Raw genomic sequence first — 17657 nt, forward strand, 5'->3', positions numbered from 1 at the left:
AGCCAGATGCCATCCCAGCTACTCAGGAGGCGGAGATGCAAGGATCATGGTTTGAAGCCAGGCCGTGAAGTAAAGTGTGTGGAACTCTTATCCCCAATTCGCCACCAAAAAGTCAGAAATGGAGGTGTGGGTCAAGTGGTAGAACACTAGCTGAGAGAGGGAGAGGGAGAGGGAGAGGGAGAGGGAGAGGGAGAGGGAGAGGGAGAGGGAGAGGGAGAGGAGAGAGAGAGAGAGAGAGAGAGAGAGAGAGAGAGAGAGAGAGAGAGAGAGAGAGAGAGAGAGAGAGAGAGAGAGAGGGAGGAACTAGAAGACAGCACCTAGGCTCTGAGTTCAAGGCCTAGTACTGGCATGGACTCTATTTTTTTAAATGACATCAAAAAGGGCTAGGGACATGGATCAAGTGCTGCCTACAAACGAAAGGCCTGGAGTCATCACTCCTCACCTGTATTACATCACCTCAGCGCCTTCATGACCACCTCCAGACTCAAGTTCAATCCCTACAGACAGCACAAGAAAGATGGCTTGGAAGGTCTGGGTCATAGGTGATATATTCAATCAAGGTCATCCAGTCCACTCGTGCTGAGCTGGACAGGACCATGGTCCCTTTGTCGCACTGCCCAGGGACCCTGGACCGGCACCCCTGACCCGAGCTACTTATAACCAGTACAGGACACTACAGCAGCCAGGGAGAACTCTGAAGATAGACAGAAACACAAAGGCTTCTTCTCCCGCTCCTCCTTCCAGTTGACCAAGATTCCTGGAGGGTATCTCCCAGTCTGCCCCAGAATGAAAACATGCAGAGGGCACATGGGGACACAGACGGCCCTCTCAGGGTTGTTTCCAACAGGGACAGCTGGGCAGATGTGCTGTGTCTACGAGTAGAAGGATTTTAAACAAAAAATGGCTCCTCCATACTATGAAATACTATGCACCCTTTATAAACATATTTACCGAGGCCAGGAGTTTGGCCTACTGGTTAAAGTGCTTGCCTAGCATGCATGATGAGCCAGGTTCGGTTCCTCAGTACCACATACATAGAAAAAAAGCAGGAAGTGGAGCTGAGGCTCAAACGGTAGAGCTCTAGCCTTGAGAAAGTCCAAGGACAGTGCTCAGGCCCTGAGTTCAAGCCCAGGACTGGCAAAAAAAAAAATATATATATATATATATATACACATCTTGCAAGTGGTGGCTGTGGCTCAAAGTGGTATACGTACACATATATGTATATGCATCTATTTTTTATTTACCTTAACTTTTGAAGAGCTCTATATCAGAATGGGAGAAATATGATACAGATTTCTTGTATAATAAGCTAAAATTTAAACATGTATGTTTATATAAACAATATCTGTTAAAATATGGATCTATGTATATATTTGTCTAAATACACACTGAGAGAGGAGAGGCCAGGTAATGGATGCCTAGAAATCAGAGGCAATCTCTGTTCATGGAGTTCAGGGTCCCTGCACTGAGAGTGATAAGGAGATAGAGAGTTCAGCACAATCCTGGAAGGCAAGAGCCATCTGGTTGGTTGACCCTGAAGTGGTCACCCAAGCCCTGGACTTCTTTGGTGCCCCCAGTGGCAGGGGACTTTCTGCAGCAGCACCAGCAGCAGCTCCCTCCCCATCCCTCCACAGGAACCCACCCGAGCTCCCAAGGCAGACGTGTGGGTTTGTGAGTGTGGTACCTCAGGCTGCGTCCAGGTGCAGAGGAGTGACCACAACTCACTGTACTGCTAACAGATCCCCAAAGAGTTCCTCCTCTTTTCATGCATGTTTAAAGCCTTCTGCCAAAAAGGTGTTTTTAAAAGGCAACCACTTGGAGGAGGGCATGCCACAGGAGAAGGAAAATCCACAGATCCTCAAAGGGGCAGTGTGGCTGAAGCGAGAGATGCCCCTCCCTGCAGCAAGTCTCCTCCAGGGAGACTGCCTGGCTCCTCCATTTGGGCTAGGGTGAATGGAACTGGGACATGGCTGCCTCTGAGGCCACCCACCTTCCTGGGCAGGGTCCCTAGGGCAGTGACAGTGAGCAGGGCCCATGGGGGAGAGGGGAACCCTGAAGACCAAACCAGCCTGAACGGAGTCTTTCTTTTCCTTCCTCCATCTCCCTCTCCCTTTCCCTCTCCTCTCCTCTCCTTCTTTGTGGTTTCTTTTCTGCAGGTCATTGCCCCCCACTCATCCTGTTCTTAGGGGAGGACTGCACTGTCCCTTCTGCCAGGAGTTTAAAGTCCCTGGATAATGTGTCCATTATCCTCCCTGCTCCTTTCAGAGAGGCCAGGCCAGGATAAAGTCTCCCACCATTAAGCCAGATGCCTGGGGCTTGATTTCCCAAAGTGACAGTTAACATCTCTTCCTGCCTGCAAGTAACTGCCAAGGGCAACCACTCTAGGGTGTCCTGTCAGCCCTGGGTTTAGAAAAGTGCAAGATGTGAGTATACCATTATTGATGGTTTTACAAGTTTGCTTTTCTCCCTGCCTTCAAGACCCTCTGTGGATCCCGAGGTTGACCTCAGTCCATGGACCCCTGTGGCTAGGGTGGGCTCGAGAGGGGGCTCAATGGGGCTCTCATGTGATGTTTCCAGGCCCACACTGCTCCAGAGCCCAGGCCACCACTCCTGTCCTGTCTTGAAGACAGATTTCTGGTAAGAGACCCTAGCCTCACATCCAGCTCCCTCCCATCAACTCCAGACTTCAGACAGGAGCAGGCCATGGATAGATTATTATCTTTAGCTCAGACTCTGCTGAGTGGGGCTGAGGGCAGCAGGAGGTGCCACCCACGCTGCTATCACTTTGCCCTGGAAACTGGAGCTACCCCCACTCCCAAGCCCGGCCCAGGTCATACCAGCTGCTGTCTGCAGTCCACACACCAGCAAGACCCCTGCAGCCTTTCTGGCCTTTCTGCCTGTCACTGTATCCCAGCCTGGGAGCCTGGCTGGGTGGAGAGGGACCCTAAGGTTGCTGGAGTTGGTTTAGAAAAGTGAGAGATGGCTATGGCTCTGGCTCCCTCCACAGGTGTCTGGAGGTAAAAGGTCCCCAGGTCTGGTTGGTTAGCAGACACTGCCGGGGGCAAATGGGAAGGAACTCAGCCCTTATCCCATCACATCTTCTCCAGCAGCCTGCTCACACACCACACACACACCAGGCAGTCCATCTACCCCCTCCAAACCCCAGCTGGCCGCCCCTGCTCCACAACCTCCTAACATTCTCTTCAGGTAACTCCTTGGTGGCTGAAAAGCATTCCTGTTCTCAGCACCCCAGCCCAGCCCTGGGGCTCCTGGGTTCCAGGTCCTATTGACCATGAAAGGGCCCCAGGGCCCCAGGAAGTAAGTTAAGTCAGGGGAGCTTAGAAGACAGAAGTAGTTTGGTTTTTGTTTTAATTTCCATTCTAATGCTCACAAGAAAAAGGACTCGCCATCACAACCCTCGTCCCCATCTCCTCCCCAGTATGCTGGAAGCTTGGGAGGGAATGCCACATATCACTGGAATCCAAGAAGCTAAATGAAGGATTTCTGGGAGACGCTCACGCTCACTCTCTGATGATGCTGACTCCTGGAGCAGAGGCCTGCAAGCCCTCCCCACCACTGGAACAGGGATCCAGTCCCCCGGCCAGAGCCGCTGTACTAAGGCTGTTTGTTTGTTGTGTAGTGCCACCTGCTGGTTGGTTTTGGTTCTGGCACCCAAGTGAACCCTGAAAGCTCTGCAAACACTTGTGGCCCTGCCAAGCATGCAGGGCAGAAGCTCACTGGATCTGGTTGGCTCCTTGGTAAACTGAGGTCACTTGCCCAGGAAACCTGTCTTGCTAGGCAAGATTAAACAGATGTGTGTATTAGGATATGAAAGTCTGTATTCTAACACTTATATTGTGTATTAACAACACTGAAACTACCAGAAAGGCAACAGTGCCAGGAAAGAACAATGTTTTCCCCTGGAGTTTTTTTTTTTTTTTGGTGGGTCATGGGGCTTGAACTCTGGGCCTGGGTGCTGTCCCTGAGCTCTTCAGCTCAAGGCTACCACCCTACCCTGGAGCCAAGCCCCACTTCCCATTTCCTAGAGGTTAACTGGAGATGAGACACTCAGGTCCTTTTGTGCCAGGCTGGCACTAGGATTAGTGGGGATTATAGGTGTGAGCTACTGTGCCCAGCTTTCCTCTGGAGTTCTGACTGACTAGAGGGTCCCATGCAGTCCTCACCTCTTCCAGAGCTCTTCTTGCCTTGACTACGTGAACAGGAGGGAAAGGAACCTGGAGGGATCCCCACAGCAGTGGCATGCCCACACTTCCGTGGACATCCCAGTGTGTCACCTGAGTCAAGAGCACTCAAGCTGGCTCCAGCGGCTCAGGCCTATTAGCTAGCTACATAGGAAGCTGAGATCTGAGAATCAGCAGTTGAAGATAGCCTGGGGAGAAAAGTTTGTGAGACTATCTCCAAATCATCAGCAAAAGCTGGACCACAGGTATGGCTCAAGTGGTGAGGCTCTAAATTTACAGGCCAGGTAACAGTGTCAGTGTGTGTGTGTGTGTGTGTGTGTGTGTGTGTGTGTGTGTGTGTGTGCTTGAGCGCCTTAAAGTGTAACGTATTAAATACCCAACATTAAAGCACTGCGCACGACCTATGGGAGTTGAAGGAGCTCTTCTCCTTTCACTCAAATGAGTGGGACAGGAGAAGTTATTTCTCCCATGGCTCACCAGCAGCAAGGACATCTGTGGAGAGGGAGCTGGCAGCCAGGGCGAGCAGGCCTGGTGCTCTGAAATGGAGGAGGAGCCATGGGGAGTTTACAGAATAGAATGTACGCTACAATGTGGACCGTGAGCCTGGCTCTGGCCCAAGTGCTTATTTAAGTACACATATTAATCCACATACTCATAACAATTCTATGAAATAACACCCTATTTTTCAAACTGGGACGCTTCACTGTACCCACTCTGAAACCTCGCCTTACAGAGGGAGCTAGAGCCCTGAGAAGGTGGATGGCGGCTAAGGTCACAGGGCTGGGTCATGGCACAGCCAGGTCCTCGGCTGCCTACCTCTCCAGAAACCCTTCAGGCGGCGCACAGCACCCGCCTTGTCTCTTCCTTGTCCCTTCAACACTAGAGGAGTACCATGCACTCAGAAGCATGGGTGGCAGTGGTCATTTCTGGGCCCTGGATGCTAGAGGAGCCCTTCCTGAAGGTTCAGCCCTCCAGAGTAGTCAGCTGCCACCTGCCCACTCCCTAGTGGGCACACATTAGTGAGCTCCTGGACCCCCAGGCCATGTTCTGGACCCCAGACCAGTGTTGCTCCACCCACCTGCAGGGCTGTCAGCCAGCACTGAGCACCAGCAAATGGGAGGTTCGGGTACAGAGGAACTCAGACGAGGTCTTGCTTACCTTCATGCCATGACCAGCAGGCAGAATGGCAGAGCCAAGGTCAGGGAGGAAGTCCTCCCAGCCCTGGGTGCCAGCACCTCCATCCCGTACATCCCGCAGCCCAGTCCTTTCTCTCAGCCCAGGGTCCGTGGTCTCCACCGCCCTCACTGCCCCTTGTCCCCCAGAGCTGTATAGACAGGCGCAGAGCTACAGGCTTCCCTTCCTCTGTGCTTGGTCTGTTTACACAGAGAAACCTGGACACCAACTGTAGGTGACAAGCTCCTGCAGGGCTCACTTTGTCCTTAGAGAAAGAAACCGTGTCATTCCTTGTCAAGTGAGGACATTCGTGGAGGGCAGGGGACCCCAGCAGCACCGGCTCAGGGCCTGCGAAGGCTTCATGCCACTCTGACCCTGCCCGGGCTGCCCAGACAGCTCTGCCAGGAGACTCCTAGCTAGCTGACTCCTACTGGAAAAGCAGGGCTGGCCTCAGGGGTCTGGCCTGTCCAACACGATTTCACAGCTCAGTGCGCTGGAGGTTTTGCTCTTCTCGGAGGCCACGGTGGCTGCCCTGGAGGGGACACACTTCTGGAAGCTCCGGGCAGAGCAGGAGGATCCTCGCACTGCGGGCTCTCCGTGGACTTTCCACAAATGTCTGGGTTTTAGCCGGATGTCCAGGAAATGGAACTTTTTGTCCACAGGAAAATCCAGGGCTTTTCTGTGGTGGAAAGAAACCACGCCAGCCAGGGGCCGTGGCCCACGCCTGTGATCCTCGCTACTCAGGAGCCTAAGATCTGAGAGTCACGGTTGCAAGCCAACTGGATAGACAAACCTGAAAGACTCCTATCTCAGATTAACTAGCAAACAGTCAGAAGCAAGCTGGATGCCAGGGGCTCGTGCCTGTCATCTTAGACAGGAAAGGCCATGAGATTCGTATCTTCAATGAACCACCAGGAAACTGGAAGTAGCACTGTGGCTTAAACTGGTAGAGTGCTAGCCTTGAATGAAAAAGCTCAGGGACAGTGACCAGGCCCTGACTTCAAGCCCCACGTGGACAAAAAGAAAAGAAAAGGAAAGGAAGAAAGGAAGGAGTGGAGTGATGGCTGAAATAGTAGAGCACCGGCCTTGAGCAGCAAAGCAAAGCGACAACATGAGGCCCTGAGTTTAAGGCCCTAATCCAGACACAAAAAAAAACAAAGCAAAGCAAAACAAACCGCAACAATGCACCACACAAGCTGCCTCACCCCTGCTCCTGCTACACAGATTCTTGGTGGAGAGAATGGGTCCAGAATCCCTAAATGCCTCAGTTTCTCCACCGTGTTAGCCACTGAGCAGCTTCATCACAGTCTGCATCAGTCTTCACCCCACCGGCAGACATCTTGATCATGTACCAAGAGGGCACTTTCACAACAGAAGTCTAGATGGAAAAGAAAAAAGGAAGAGGGAGAGGGACTCGCATACAAACCTGTTGATGAAGAGAGGTTACCCACTGACTCCCCATCACTACAGAGGCCCTGGGGACTCCTGACTGCAGGCAGCTCCCTCACCCCCACTGCCCTATTTGGCAGGCCCGGCTGGCAGAGGCTCTCTCTCCGGCTGAAAAACACTCCTACCTACTTTCCATAAGGAATCTTTGTAGCAGTCCCAGTGGATAAGTCAAAAGTTTGACTTGAAAAAAGAAGCTACTTCAAAAGCATTGTCAGCTAGAGGTGAGGGTCCTCACAGATGCATACATTATAGGGGGGTTAGCTGTTAGCCGACCTCTCGGCGCCCCTGCAGTGAGGCCTCTGGCTGGGGACACTGGGGGACACACCTGGGGAAGGCAGGCGAGGAAAACTCACCCTGAATAGAAAGGTAAATTAATGTGTTCATGACTTACTGCTTGGACTGCGTGTGTGTGTGTGTGTGTGTGTGTGTGTGTGTGTGTGTACACGCGTGCGTGTGTGAAGAGAAAAATGAAAGAAAAATGTAGAGTTTTTTCAATAATAAAAAGGGAGTTGCTCTGCGGGGCCCCTAAAGCTTGTGAAAAATTAAACTCGACGGATTCAAACTGTCCTATTTCCACTTCAAAAGGGAAGAGGCACTGAGCTCTGCCCAACTTAGCTTCAAACGCCCAGCACCCCAGAAAGTTTCCGTTAAAAAAAAAAAGGCTCCTGTTCCCCCAAGCACTGTACTGGTTACTGTGCCCACTGTCTCTCCCTCCACTAATTATACCCCTGTGAGTCTATTAATCAATCGGTAAATTATTTAGAAAGGCACACACCATCTTCAGCTAGTACAAACACACGGCATGGAAGGCTTGCTGGTAGTAAGCAGGCAGAAGCCCCCTAGGGTCTCCTTGGCTCACAGCTCGCCCAGGCTGCACTGCTCAAAACAAGAAATCCCAGCCGCTTACCTCCTCAGATGGAGGTTTACGTGGTCTTTCAACTCAGCAACTCTTTGCAAGTTTTTAACAAAAGAGAAAAGCCGGTCTATTGTCGAATCTTTAGTGTGCATTTAGTGATGAGAATATTAATTCCCCCTTTAAAAATAAAAATAAAGCACTTGTGCTGGGCTCTGATCCAGGCCACCTGGGATCTGGGCCCACAGACGGTTCTCAAAATCACTCATAATCAGCTCAATTTGGGGCTGGCATGGCGGGTTTGTGTCTCCCCGGCTGGTTTTGCTAGGGTGAAGACTCATTACCAGAGTGTGTCAGCGAGTCTTGCATCTGCCACCTCTGCTCAGGTTCTATTAGGCCGTTGGGGACCTTCTCCAGACAGAGACACTTAGCAAGGAGAGCTGTGTGGGAGGAGACACAGGCAACACTCCATAATGATCTGTCTCCCGAGTTATCTCCTCTGCTTTTGGGAAGTTATCACACCAATTAAATAGCTGTGTTCTCACCTACGGCAAGCACATGTCTGGCGTGTGTCCGAATGCAGGACATCTTACGCACGCGCGTACACACACACACACACACACACACACATCTTAGGGGGAACCTGGTTAACTGTGCGGTTAGCAAGCAGGTGAGTTAGGACCAAAATACGTCCTGACTGAGACCCATTGCACAGGGCTGCCAGGGTGGCCTCCCACCCTGGAAGAGAGACGGAAAAGCTAGAGCCCACCACAAAACCCTACTGTGGGGACACACCACAGCCTGTGGCTGACAGGGTCCTGGCGGGACAATTTCTGAGCCTACTGCAGACACCTTGGGATGGTCATCGACAGGGACAGAAACCAAGACAATCCAGTAAACCCCAAGTGACATTCAGAAATGAGAGCTTAGATACTCAGGAGGCACTCAAAGTCAGCCTGGGCAGGAAAAATCCATGAGACTCATCTCCAGTGAACCACCAGACAACCAGAAGTAGATCTATGCTAGCTTTGAATAAAAAGGACCAGAGACAGTGCCCAGGCCTTGAGTTCAAGCCCCATGACCAACCGAAAAAATAAAGAGAGAAAGGGAGGGAGCGGGGAGGAGGGAGAGAAGAGGGAGGGGGAAGAAAGAGAGAGAGAGAGAGAGAGAGAGAGAGAGAGAGAGAGAGAGAGAGAGAGAGAGCGCCCTCCCACATGGAAGAGAGAGTGGCATTTCACAAATTAGACCACAATCTCAATATACAGCAGATTTCTTTTTCAATGGAGTTGGAACAGTGAAACAAGGTCAGCAAGATCCCGGCTTTGTGTTGTGTGAAAAGTGCAAAGGCAGATACTCCAAGGGCAAAAGTGTGGTGGCTACTCTCCAGGGGAACCTCTGGGGCTCGGGAATCCCATGAGATACCCTGGATGGGAATGCAATGGTGCCACCGGCCGGTGCGGGAGAAGGGGCCCAGGACATCCTGTAGGAATGGCAGCCACTGGGAATCCTGGTAGCTCACGTACTTGAGTTTGGAAATCAAGCTGTGGGGACCTTCAGTGGCGACAATCTCATTTTAAGAGCTACAGAAATGGCTGAGAACTTGTTTTTCCAAAAGCCCAGACTTGTTTTGACGCACTTCTCATCCAGGTAAAAGAGACCAAAACTTGCTAGGCATGAAGGCGCAGTGACGGCTGTAGGGCCAAACCCCGATGGCTTTAGTGCACACAGCCCTGGGGAATAAATTTGTTCTGTTCACTGCAGCTAAGTCAGAATGAGTCTAGGAGGTCAGACCAGAGCACAGACTAAACCTCTGCCTGTCCTCTGTCCATGGCGCTGTCACCCAGAGCCTGGGAGCAAGAGATGGAAGCGGAGCTAATATGGGGCCCTGGGGGCCTTTGCCCAGAACACGGCACACTTGTTAATTTTGTTGCCGACTCAAAAAAGGAGGTGTTGGCAGCACCTGTGAGGAGGAAACCACCAGAACATAATGGAGCTGGTAGAGGTCACGGCGGGGACAGAACTCTGCAGAGGCGGTGGCTCCGTGGGGAAGGAGGACATCTGGACTGCAGGGGGTGGGGGTGGGGGCAGGACTCCCCAGCAGCCACAGAGCGGTGGGGGCTCCAAGGCCCTGGGGACCCGGAGGCCGGTCGCTGAAGCAGGAAGGACAGTGCCCAGTGGGGAAGTGTGCACGTGGAGGTGACACATGCCAGCTCAGAGGTGCCAGAGGCCTCTCTGTCAGTGCAGCCCTCTGCGCCCAGCCTCAGAGGGTTTGGATGTCCAGTGTGAACACTATGGAGAGGTGGCAGGGCTGGCGCTCTCCTGCCAGGATGCCAGCTGGCCCTGGACACATACAGGAATCAGAAATGAGACTAGGAGGAAGACCCCCTGTCCCTGAGTACCTGGAGAGACCTTCTGAGCGAGGATGGATACGAAGGCCTCCATCTGCAGCTACGGCTCAGCCAGGGCTCTTTAGGGCCAGGGTCGGGGCCCATTTCCCTGTCCCCAGTACCAGGGTGTGGCATTTGTTGGCTTTCCCTAGCCTGGCCTTGGAAGCCTAGCTGCTGCCTCTGATCCCAGGGCATCTCCCTCTGCTGGTGCCAGGCAGTGCACACACCTGCTGTTCCTAGGTCTTCCCCTTCACGGGTCCCCACACCTGAGCTGGTGACATGCCTGTGTCACCGAGCCCACCAGTGCCCCAGGTGGGAAGCTGGGTAGCCTCACCAGGCTGTGGGTTGACTGTGCCATCTCCCCGTGCAGTCCCAGCTCCCCTTCCAAACTGAGCTCTGTGGACAATCATGTCTGTGTTCTTCCTGCTTCAGCTGGTGGGAAATGGCTCTGCCAGGCCTGGGCGGTGCCCGTGCTCCTCCTCTGTGAGCTGAGTGCTGTGGTTTTTCTGGCAGCATCTCCCCAGCCCGCTAATGAAACCCGGCCAGTGGTTATGAATGTAAATGCATTCCTGTTATCCCTGCCAGATCAGGATTAGCGAGATGGCAGAATTTATTGCTTCTGTTAGGAAGATATGATATTGGTTGTTGTTGTGTTTTTAATTTTGTAGGAAGAACAAAAGTATAGAGCTACATAATCTAAATAAACATAAAGCTGTAGAAGGAAAAAAACAGCACAAAACACTGAAGAGGAAAGCTATTCAGGTCTAACTTTGAAGAAAACTGGAAAACATGTGCATAGAGGCCTTTGTAGTCACCAAACCCCCAAACTAAACCCAAACAAAATCTCTCATCTGGGTCCTCGACCGGAGGGACTTCTGGGTTTGGTTTTGGTGACAGGGAGGGGGGGGTAGTAAGAGCAGAGGGGAGTGGTACAAGTTAATGAGCTTGGGCTCACGGCAGTTCATTCATCTGTATGAAAGGAAATAACCATTGTTCCCACTTATCCCTCAGATATGGTCTGAATGAGTAAAAAATTTAAAAAAATACGGTGCTCAACCAGGCACTGGAGGCTCCCAATGCTAGTTACTCAGAAAGCTGAGATTTGAGGAGAGCAGTTAGAATGAGCCTGGGCAGAAAAGGTCCTGAAACTCTTATCTCTAATTAATCAGCAAAACAACTGGAAGTGGAGGAGTAGCTCTAGTGGTAGAGTGCAAGCCTAGCATGGAAAAACCAATCAAGGGCACAGGGTGGCCCTGAGGTCAGGCCCCATTATCAGCACAAGGAACCGTGATCTGTATCTCACACCCAGCTGTAAGAGCCGAGGAAGACCAGGAGGCCCTGTGCTCTAGGACCCCATAAAAAGCAGTACCTTCAGGGCCTCAAGCTAGCTAGACAGGTGCTCTCCACGGAGCCACTCTGCCAGTACCTTTCTTCACTGGTTATTTTCAAGGTCAGCTATCTTGCCTTTATGCCGATGTTGGCCTGGACTATGATCCCCTTATTTATGCTTCCTTTTGCTGCTTGGACGCCATGCTCAGCCATGGTCCTTCCATGTAGCTGGGGTGACGGCACATGCCACTGTGCCCAGCCATTGGTTGAACTTTTATGCCCAGGCTGGTTTCCAACCGCCATCCTTTAATCTCTACTTCCAAGCTGCTGGGATTCCAGTCTTCAGCTGCTTTTGAACAGCAGCAGCTGTCTGTGGGCAGTCAGGCCAGTGCACATTCCGGCCTGGCCACCAGGATTCCTGTCTCTGTCTTAGCAGAGATAAAGAAGCCCAGGCCTTTGAGAAGGGACAGAGGTGGCACAGGACCAGCGTGTGAACCAGACAGAGAAGCCGCAGGACGCGGTGGATTTCATGTTGCCTTCACCTTGTGCTGCACACGCGCAGTCGGCGCGTCCTGCCCTGCACCAGCCGTTGTGGCTCACGAACCCCCTCTACCTCACTCGAACCTCACTTGGGGTGTCTTGTGAGGGTTTGGAGGAGCCGGGCTGGTCATGTCTGCCAGCAAGCACTTTCCGCCGGGGGTTAGAGTGAGCAGCGACTGCCTGCACGATTCCTCCCAAACGCACTCCACCCAGAAAGTGGCCAAATGTGGCGCTGCATGTCCACACCATACAGTTGGTGGCTACCGCCCTGGGCCCACCTTCTTGGCAGTCAGCACACGCCCACACCAGATACGGTCACTGAGCGTGCATGAGGGTACAGAACGCCAGCCCTGGGTGCAGAGGAGGAGGTTGTAGGTGAGTGAAAGGAGCATGTCACTGGGGCAGATACCGAAGGTCTAGAGGAGCCTGGGCACTGACAGCCACATGGCCTCAGGAAGCCAGGCTAGAATGAGCGCCTAGGCGCCCGTCCTGGGGTGAGATCTGAGCATGTTTCCGGAGACGGCGGGGATCTGGAGAGATTTCAGGGTTCTGCTTCCCATCCAGCCTCATAGCTGTCCCAGCACTCTGACTTTATAGTAGTTGATATTTATTTTTTTATTTATTTTTTCCAGTCCTGGGCTTGAGCTCAGGGCCTGAGCACTGTCCTTGGACTTTCTCAAGGCTAGAGCTCTACCACTTGAGCCTCAACACCGTTTCCGGCTTTTTTCTATGTATATGGTACCAAGGAATTGAACCCGGGTCTTCGAGCATGCTAGGCAAGCACTTTAACCACTAGGCCAAACTCCCAACCCCTGTAGTAGTTGATGTTTGCATTTTACTCCAGGCTGTGGTGGCTGCCCTGGCTCTGGATAGCAAATGTTTTCAGGTAGGAGAAAAGCTTCCATAGTGACAACACCACCACCACCACCACACACTTTGCTCCTGAGACCAGGCGTTGGTGCTGAGCAGTCTCCCTAAGAAATGAGTCCGGGAGACTTAGCTTCTAACACCCAGTTCCATTTCCCAGTTGTCTCCACAGTACCTGAAGGTACCGTGTGAATCGGGCCCACGCAGAGCCTGCAGCACTGTGGTCGTTAGCAGGAAGTGGGCCTTACCTGTGATCTTTTTTTCAAAGTAGGGCTGGATGAGCTGGCCGTAGTTTGACTTGTCTGCCACAGCTTCTTTCAGCAGCTGCCCACAGCAGACTATCAAAAAGGAGGACAGAAAAGACACCCGTTAAATTTTAAATAGAAGGAAGAATGAAGGAATAAAACAACAGAGCAGTGTTGACCGCTGGGGGAGAAAAAGGTCACTGAAACCAAAATTAAAGAGAGAGAGAGAGAGAGAGAGAGAGAGAGAGAGAGAGAGAGAGAGAGTGTGTGTGTGTGTGTGTGTGTGTCCAGGTGAAAGGCAACATCAAAAAGGAGCAGAAAGACATGGAATAAGAAGGAATGCATTTGGCAAAGACATTAAACAATGGACAGCCTGGGAACACCAACCAGGGCATTACCAACAAGGAGACCCTGCAGGGCCTCGGCTATGCCTGGCGGGGCTCGCTGGGAAGGACTGACAGCAGAGTGGAGGGGGCTTCCCTGCTGCAGTCCCAGTGTGTTCACATGGACACCCTTTCCACGCCGGGCGAGGGGCTCCGGAGATGACAGCGGGGCTGCAAAGACCACCAGGCCACAGGCTGCGTGCACAAGGCAGGACACTGGGGTCACCGGCTGTCCCTGGGGGTGCCTTCCCACCACCACGTGACCTCTTCCACCATACTCCACACAGGAGCAGCTGGCCAAGAGGGGCTGAATGAACCAATACAGGCTAGTATTCTCCAGAATCTTCTAGGATTTTCCAGGCTAGGAAAGCCCTGAATAACCAATGCCAGAAGAGTTAAAGGTGAATTTTCATGCATTGTTAATTGTATAACCTTCATGTTCTTCTTATTTTCTTTGTTCCTTTCCCCCCACCCACAGTCCTGGTGCTTGACCTCAAGGCCTGAATACTGTCCTTGGGCTTTCTCAAGGCTGGTACTCTACCACTTGAACCATGGCGCCACTTTCAGATTTTTCTGTGTATGTGGTATCGAGGAATTGAACCCAGCGGTTCATGAATGCTAGGCAAGCACTCTACCACTAAGCCACGTTCCCGGCCTCTTCCTTTCCTCCTATTTTTTGTTTCTTTCCCTTCTTCCCTTCCTTTCCATTCCCAGCCAGAATTTCAACTTTTTTGGTGTGGTCCTGGAACTTGAACTCAGGGCCTGGGTGCTATCCCTAAGCTTTTGTGCTCAGAGCTGGTGCTTTACTACTTGAACCACAGCTCCTCATCAGGCCTTTGGTGGTTAACTGGAGATAAGAATTCCATGGATTTTCCTGCCTGTGCTGGCTTCGAACTGTGATCCTCAGATCTGAGATGAGAGGTGTGAGCCACCAGTACCTGGCTAGAATTTCCATTCTGATGACAAATACTCACATGTTTAAGAATATCCAAGGCCCAAGAAGAACAATACCAACAAAAGTAAGCCACAAGGGCTCTGGAGGCAAGGCTTGATTAGGGCACCTGCCTACCAAGTAAAAGACCCTGAGTTCAAATCCCAGTTTTTTGTTTTTTTTTTTGCCAGCCCTGGGCTTGAGCTCAGGGCCTGAGCACTGTCCTTGGACTTTCTCAAGGCTAGAGCTCTACCACTTGAGCCTCAGCACCACTTCCGGCTTTTTTCTATGTATGTGGTACCGAGGAATCGAACCCGGGTCTTCATGCATGCTAGGCAAGCACTTTAACCACTAGGCCAAACTCCTGGCCCCAAATCCCAGTTCTATAACCCTCTCCACCCAAAAAAAAAAAGCTGCAGTGCTATACACTGTAGTCAAATTGCTAAAAGCTGGAGAGAAGGAGAAACTACTAAAGAGACAGAGGGGGAGAAATGATGCTTCACATAGACGGGTGACAACGAAAAACAAAATCACCTCTGAGCTCTCATCAGAAGACAAACCAGAACACAACAGATGACACCTTTAAAGTGCTAAGAGAAAAAAGCTGCCAACACAGATTTCTATATGCAGCAAAAGCCTTCAAAAAGTGAAGGCAAAGTAATGATAGTTCAGATATATGAAAGCTGAGAGGTTTTGTCACCAACAGACTTTGACTTAAAGAAATGTTAAGGAAATTCTTTAGGAAATGATACCGGATAGAAGCCTGGATCGAAGCCAATGAACGAAGAGTGCTGAGATATGAGGGACATAGAAAAGTCCTCCTACCTATGTTTAACTTATTTAAAAGACAAATGGGGATTGGAGTCATGGTTCAGATGGTAGAGTGCCAGGCAATGAATGAAGACAAGTGTCTGGTACTGACGTCAAGACCCAGTCTCAGACAAAAAAGAAATAAATGAAGGAATGAAGAGAGGGAAGAGGATGGGGAGGGGCAGAGGAAGAGGAGGGGGAAGGAGGGAAGGAAGGAGGGAAGGAAGGAGGGAAGGAAGGAAGGGAGGGAGGGAGAGAGGGATGGAGGAGGGAGGGAGGGAGGGAGGAAGGGAGGAAGGGAGGAAGGGAGGAAGGAAGGAAGGCAGGCAGGCAAATGACAGGATGGGCAGGGTCTGTGATCCCAGTCTCTCAGAAGGTGGAAACTGAGAAGATTGCAATTTAAAGCCATCCCAGGTAGAAAGCTAGCAATATCCCATTTCACCAAGAAGTGAAGTAGGAAGGTGTTAGTCAGAGGCTAGTACAAGGAAAAAAAGACTGTCTTAAAGGGCGGAGGGCATGACTACTCACAACAGCCAAGTGATGGAAACTACACACAGTGGAACTCTACATAGCCAATTGACAAGATAGAATAATGGCATTCGCTGGGAAACACCAAAGGAACAAAAGACGCATGGGATCCTTGACAAGTGGATATTAGATCCAAACAGTGCAAGAGCGAGGACTCAATATTTGGGTACCCAAGGTTATGGACATGGTCTTGGAGATATAAACATAACTACATGGTCATAAAAATCTATGATAGGCTATATACTCTATATGGTATACTGTAACTTTTAAAATGTATGTCGAAATTAAATGCAGAACAACAACACAAATGACAGAAGAAAGATAAGAAGAAATATACTATGTAAATGTCTTATACATGAAAAGGGATATTAAAAAAGAACTGTGAAAAGTAAATAAAGATGCACCACTAACAAAATAAACCAAAGAGCTATACCTAAAAGGTCAATAAGGAAGTAATATACTAAAGTTTAGTTGACTAATCCAAAAGATGGCACAAGGGAAAAAGCCAAGAGCCAACAGCATATACAGAAAACAAAATCCCCCCAAATGGCAGTATGTACCTTACAATGTAAGATTCTACTACAGGGAAATGGATGAAATATTTCAACTAAAAGGCAGAGAATGCCAAGCTAGATTTTTAAGTGGCAAAATCCAACTCCAAGACACATTTTAAAAATGAGTCATGGGGTCGGGAGTTTGGCCTAGTGGTAGAGTCCTTGCCTAGCATGCACAAAGACCAGGGTTCGATTCCTTGGTGCCACATACATAGAAAAAAAGCCGGAAGTGGTGCTGTGGCTCAAGTGGTAGAGCTCTAGCCTTGAGAAAGTCCAAGGACAGTGCTCAGGCCCTGAACTCAAGCCCAGAACTGGCAAAAGAAAACAAAAATAAAAACGAGTCAGGGAGCTGAGCACCAGTGGATCGCGCCTGTAATCCTAGCTACTCAGGAGGCTGAGATCTGCAGATCACAGTTCAAAGCCAGCTCTGGCACTAAAGTCCTTGAGACTCTTATCTCCACAGCAGAAAATGGGAAGTGGCACTGTGGCTCAAGTGATACAGTGCTAGCCTTGAGCTGAAGAGCTCAGGGACAGCTCTCAGGCCAAGAGTTCAAGCCTCATGACCAACAAAAATAAAATAAATAGAAATGAAACATCACATAGTATATATTTTTGCCCACAAAAGAAATTAAAATTAGTACAATATTTGAAGAAATATTTGATAATATATAACATACTTTTAAATATTTAGGTACCCACCTGAAAAAAAAACAGCAGGGAAATTAAGAAGTTATTTTCAAGTGCAGTAGTAATGAAATAGGGTATGGCTGAAGCGGTGGATAGAAGAAAATGAAACTCGACTGACCGCATTAGGAAAGAATGGCTTACAATCCCACAATGCCCAAGAGAACAACACTGTAACAGCCTCCTCCCTCCTAAAACTCCACGCCTGGAAGGACAGCATGGTCGCCTTTCGGGTCTGGAGCCAACTGCCTTCCCTTTGCTGGTGTGACGCTGCCGGGCCACGCTCCCACTCCTTTTTCATGTGTTATTTTGGGGACGGGTCTTGCTTCCTTTCTGCCCAGGCATGTGCCAGAATCTCCACCTGCCGACTTTTAGATAGAGCCCATTGTTGCTGAGATAACAGGTGCATACCACTGTGCCCAGCGATGGGCTGAGAGGGCCCTTGTAGACCTCTCTGCCTGGGTTAGCCTGGAACAGTGATCCTCCTTTCTCAGCCTCCTACCTAGTTAATTACTGGTGTTAAGTCACCACCTGACAGTGACTGCCCTCTTGCTGTGGGATTTGATGAGGCATCTGGAGAGGAAATAGTGGCCTACAGTGAGGGAGCAAGGCTTTGGGGCAGGCGCTGATCTCAGCCTGGGCTCACGTGGTTCCTCCTCTGCTGAGATCACAGGTTATAACCCAAGGGGCCAAGTTCTTCCCCAGCCTTTTCAGATCTG

The 17657-nt window shown here is 50.7% G+C and overlaps 1 protein-coding gene across 6 annotated transcripts in view; it reads right to left on the reverse strand.

Moving 5' to 3' along the window:
• Ak8 (adenylate kinase 8) overlaps positions 1-17657 on the reverse strand; it is a 97402-nt gene that overhangs the window by 38607 nt on the left and 41138 nt on the right. For all 6 annotated transcript variants that reach the window (XM_090330866.1, XM_090330868.1, XM_090330865.1 and 3 more), the window contains exon 10: positions 13052-13141. In XM_090330866.1, coding sequence (XP_090186992.1) covers positions 13052-13141 — 90 coding nt within the window. The remainder of the gene's footprint in view (positions 1-13051; positions 13142-17657) is intronic.

This window comes from Megascapheus bottae, chromosome 3, assembly GCF_031878675.1.
Source record: "Megascapheus bottae isolate mThoBot1 chromosome 3, mThoBot2.hap1, whole genome shotgun sequence".
NCBI lineage: Eukaryota > Metazoa > Chordata > Mammalia > Rodentia > Geomyidae > Megascapheus > Megascapheus bottae.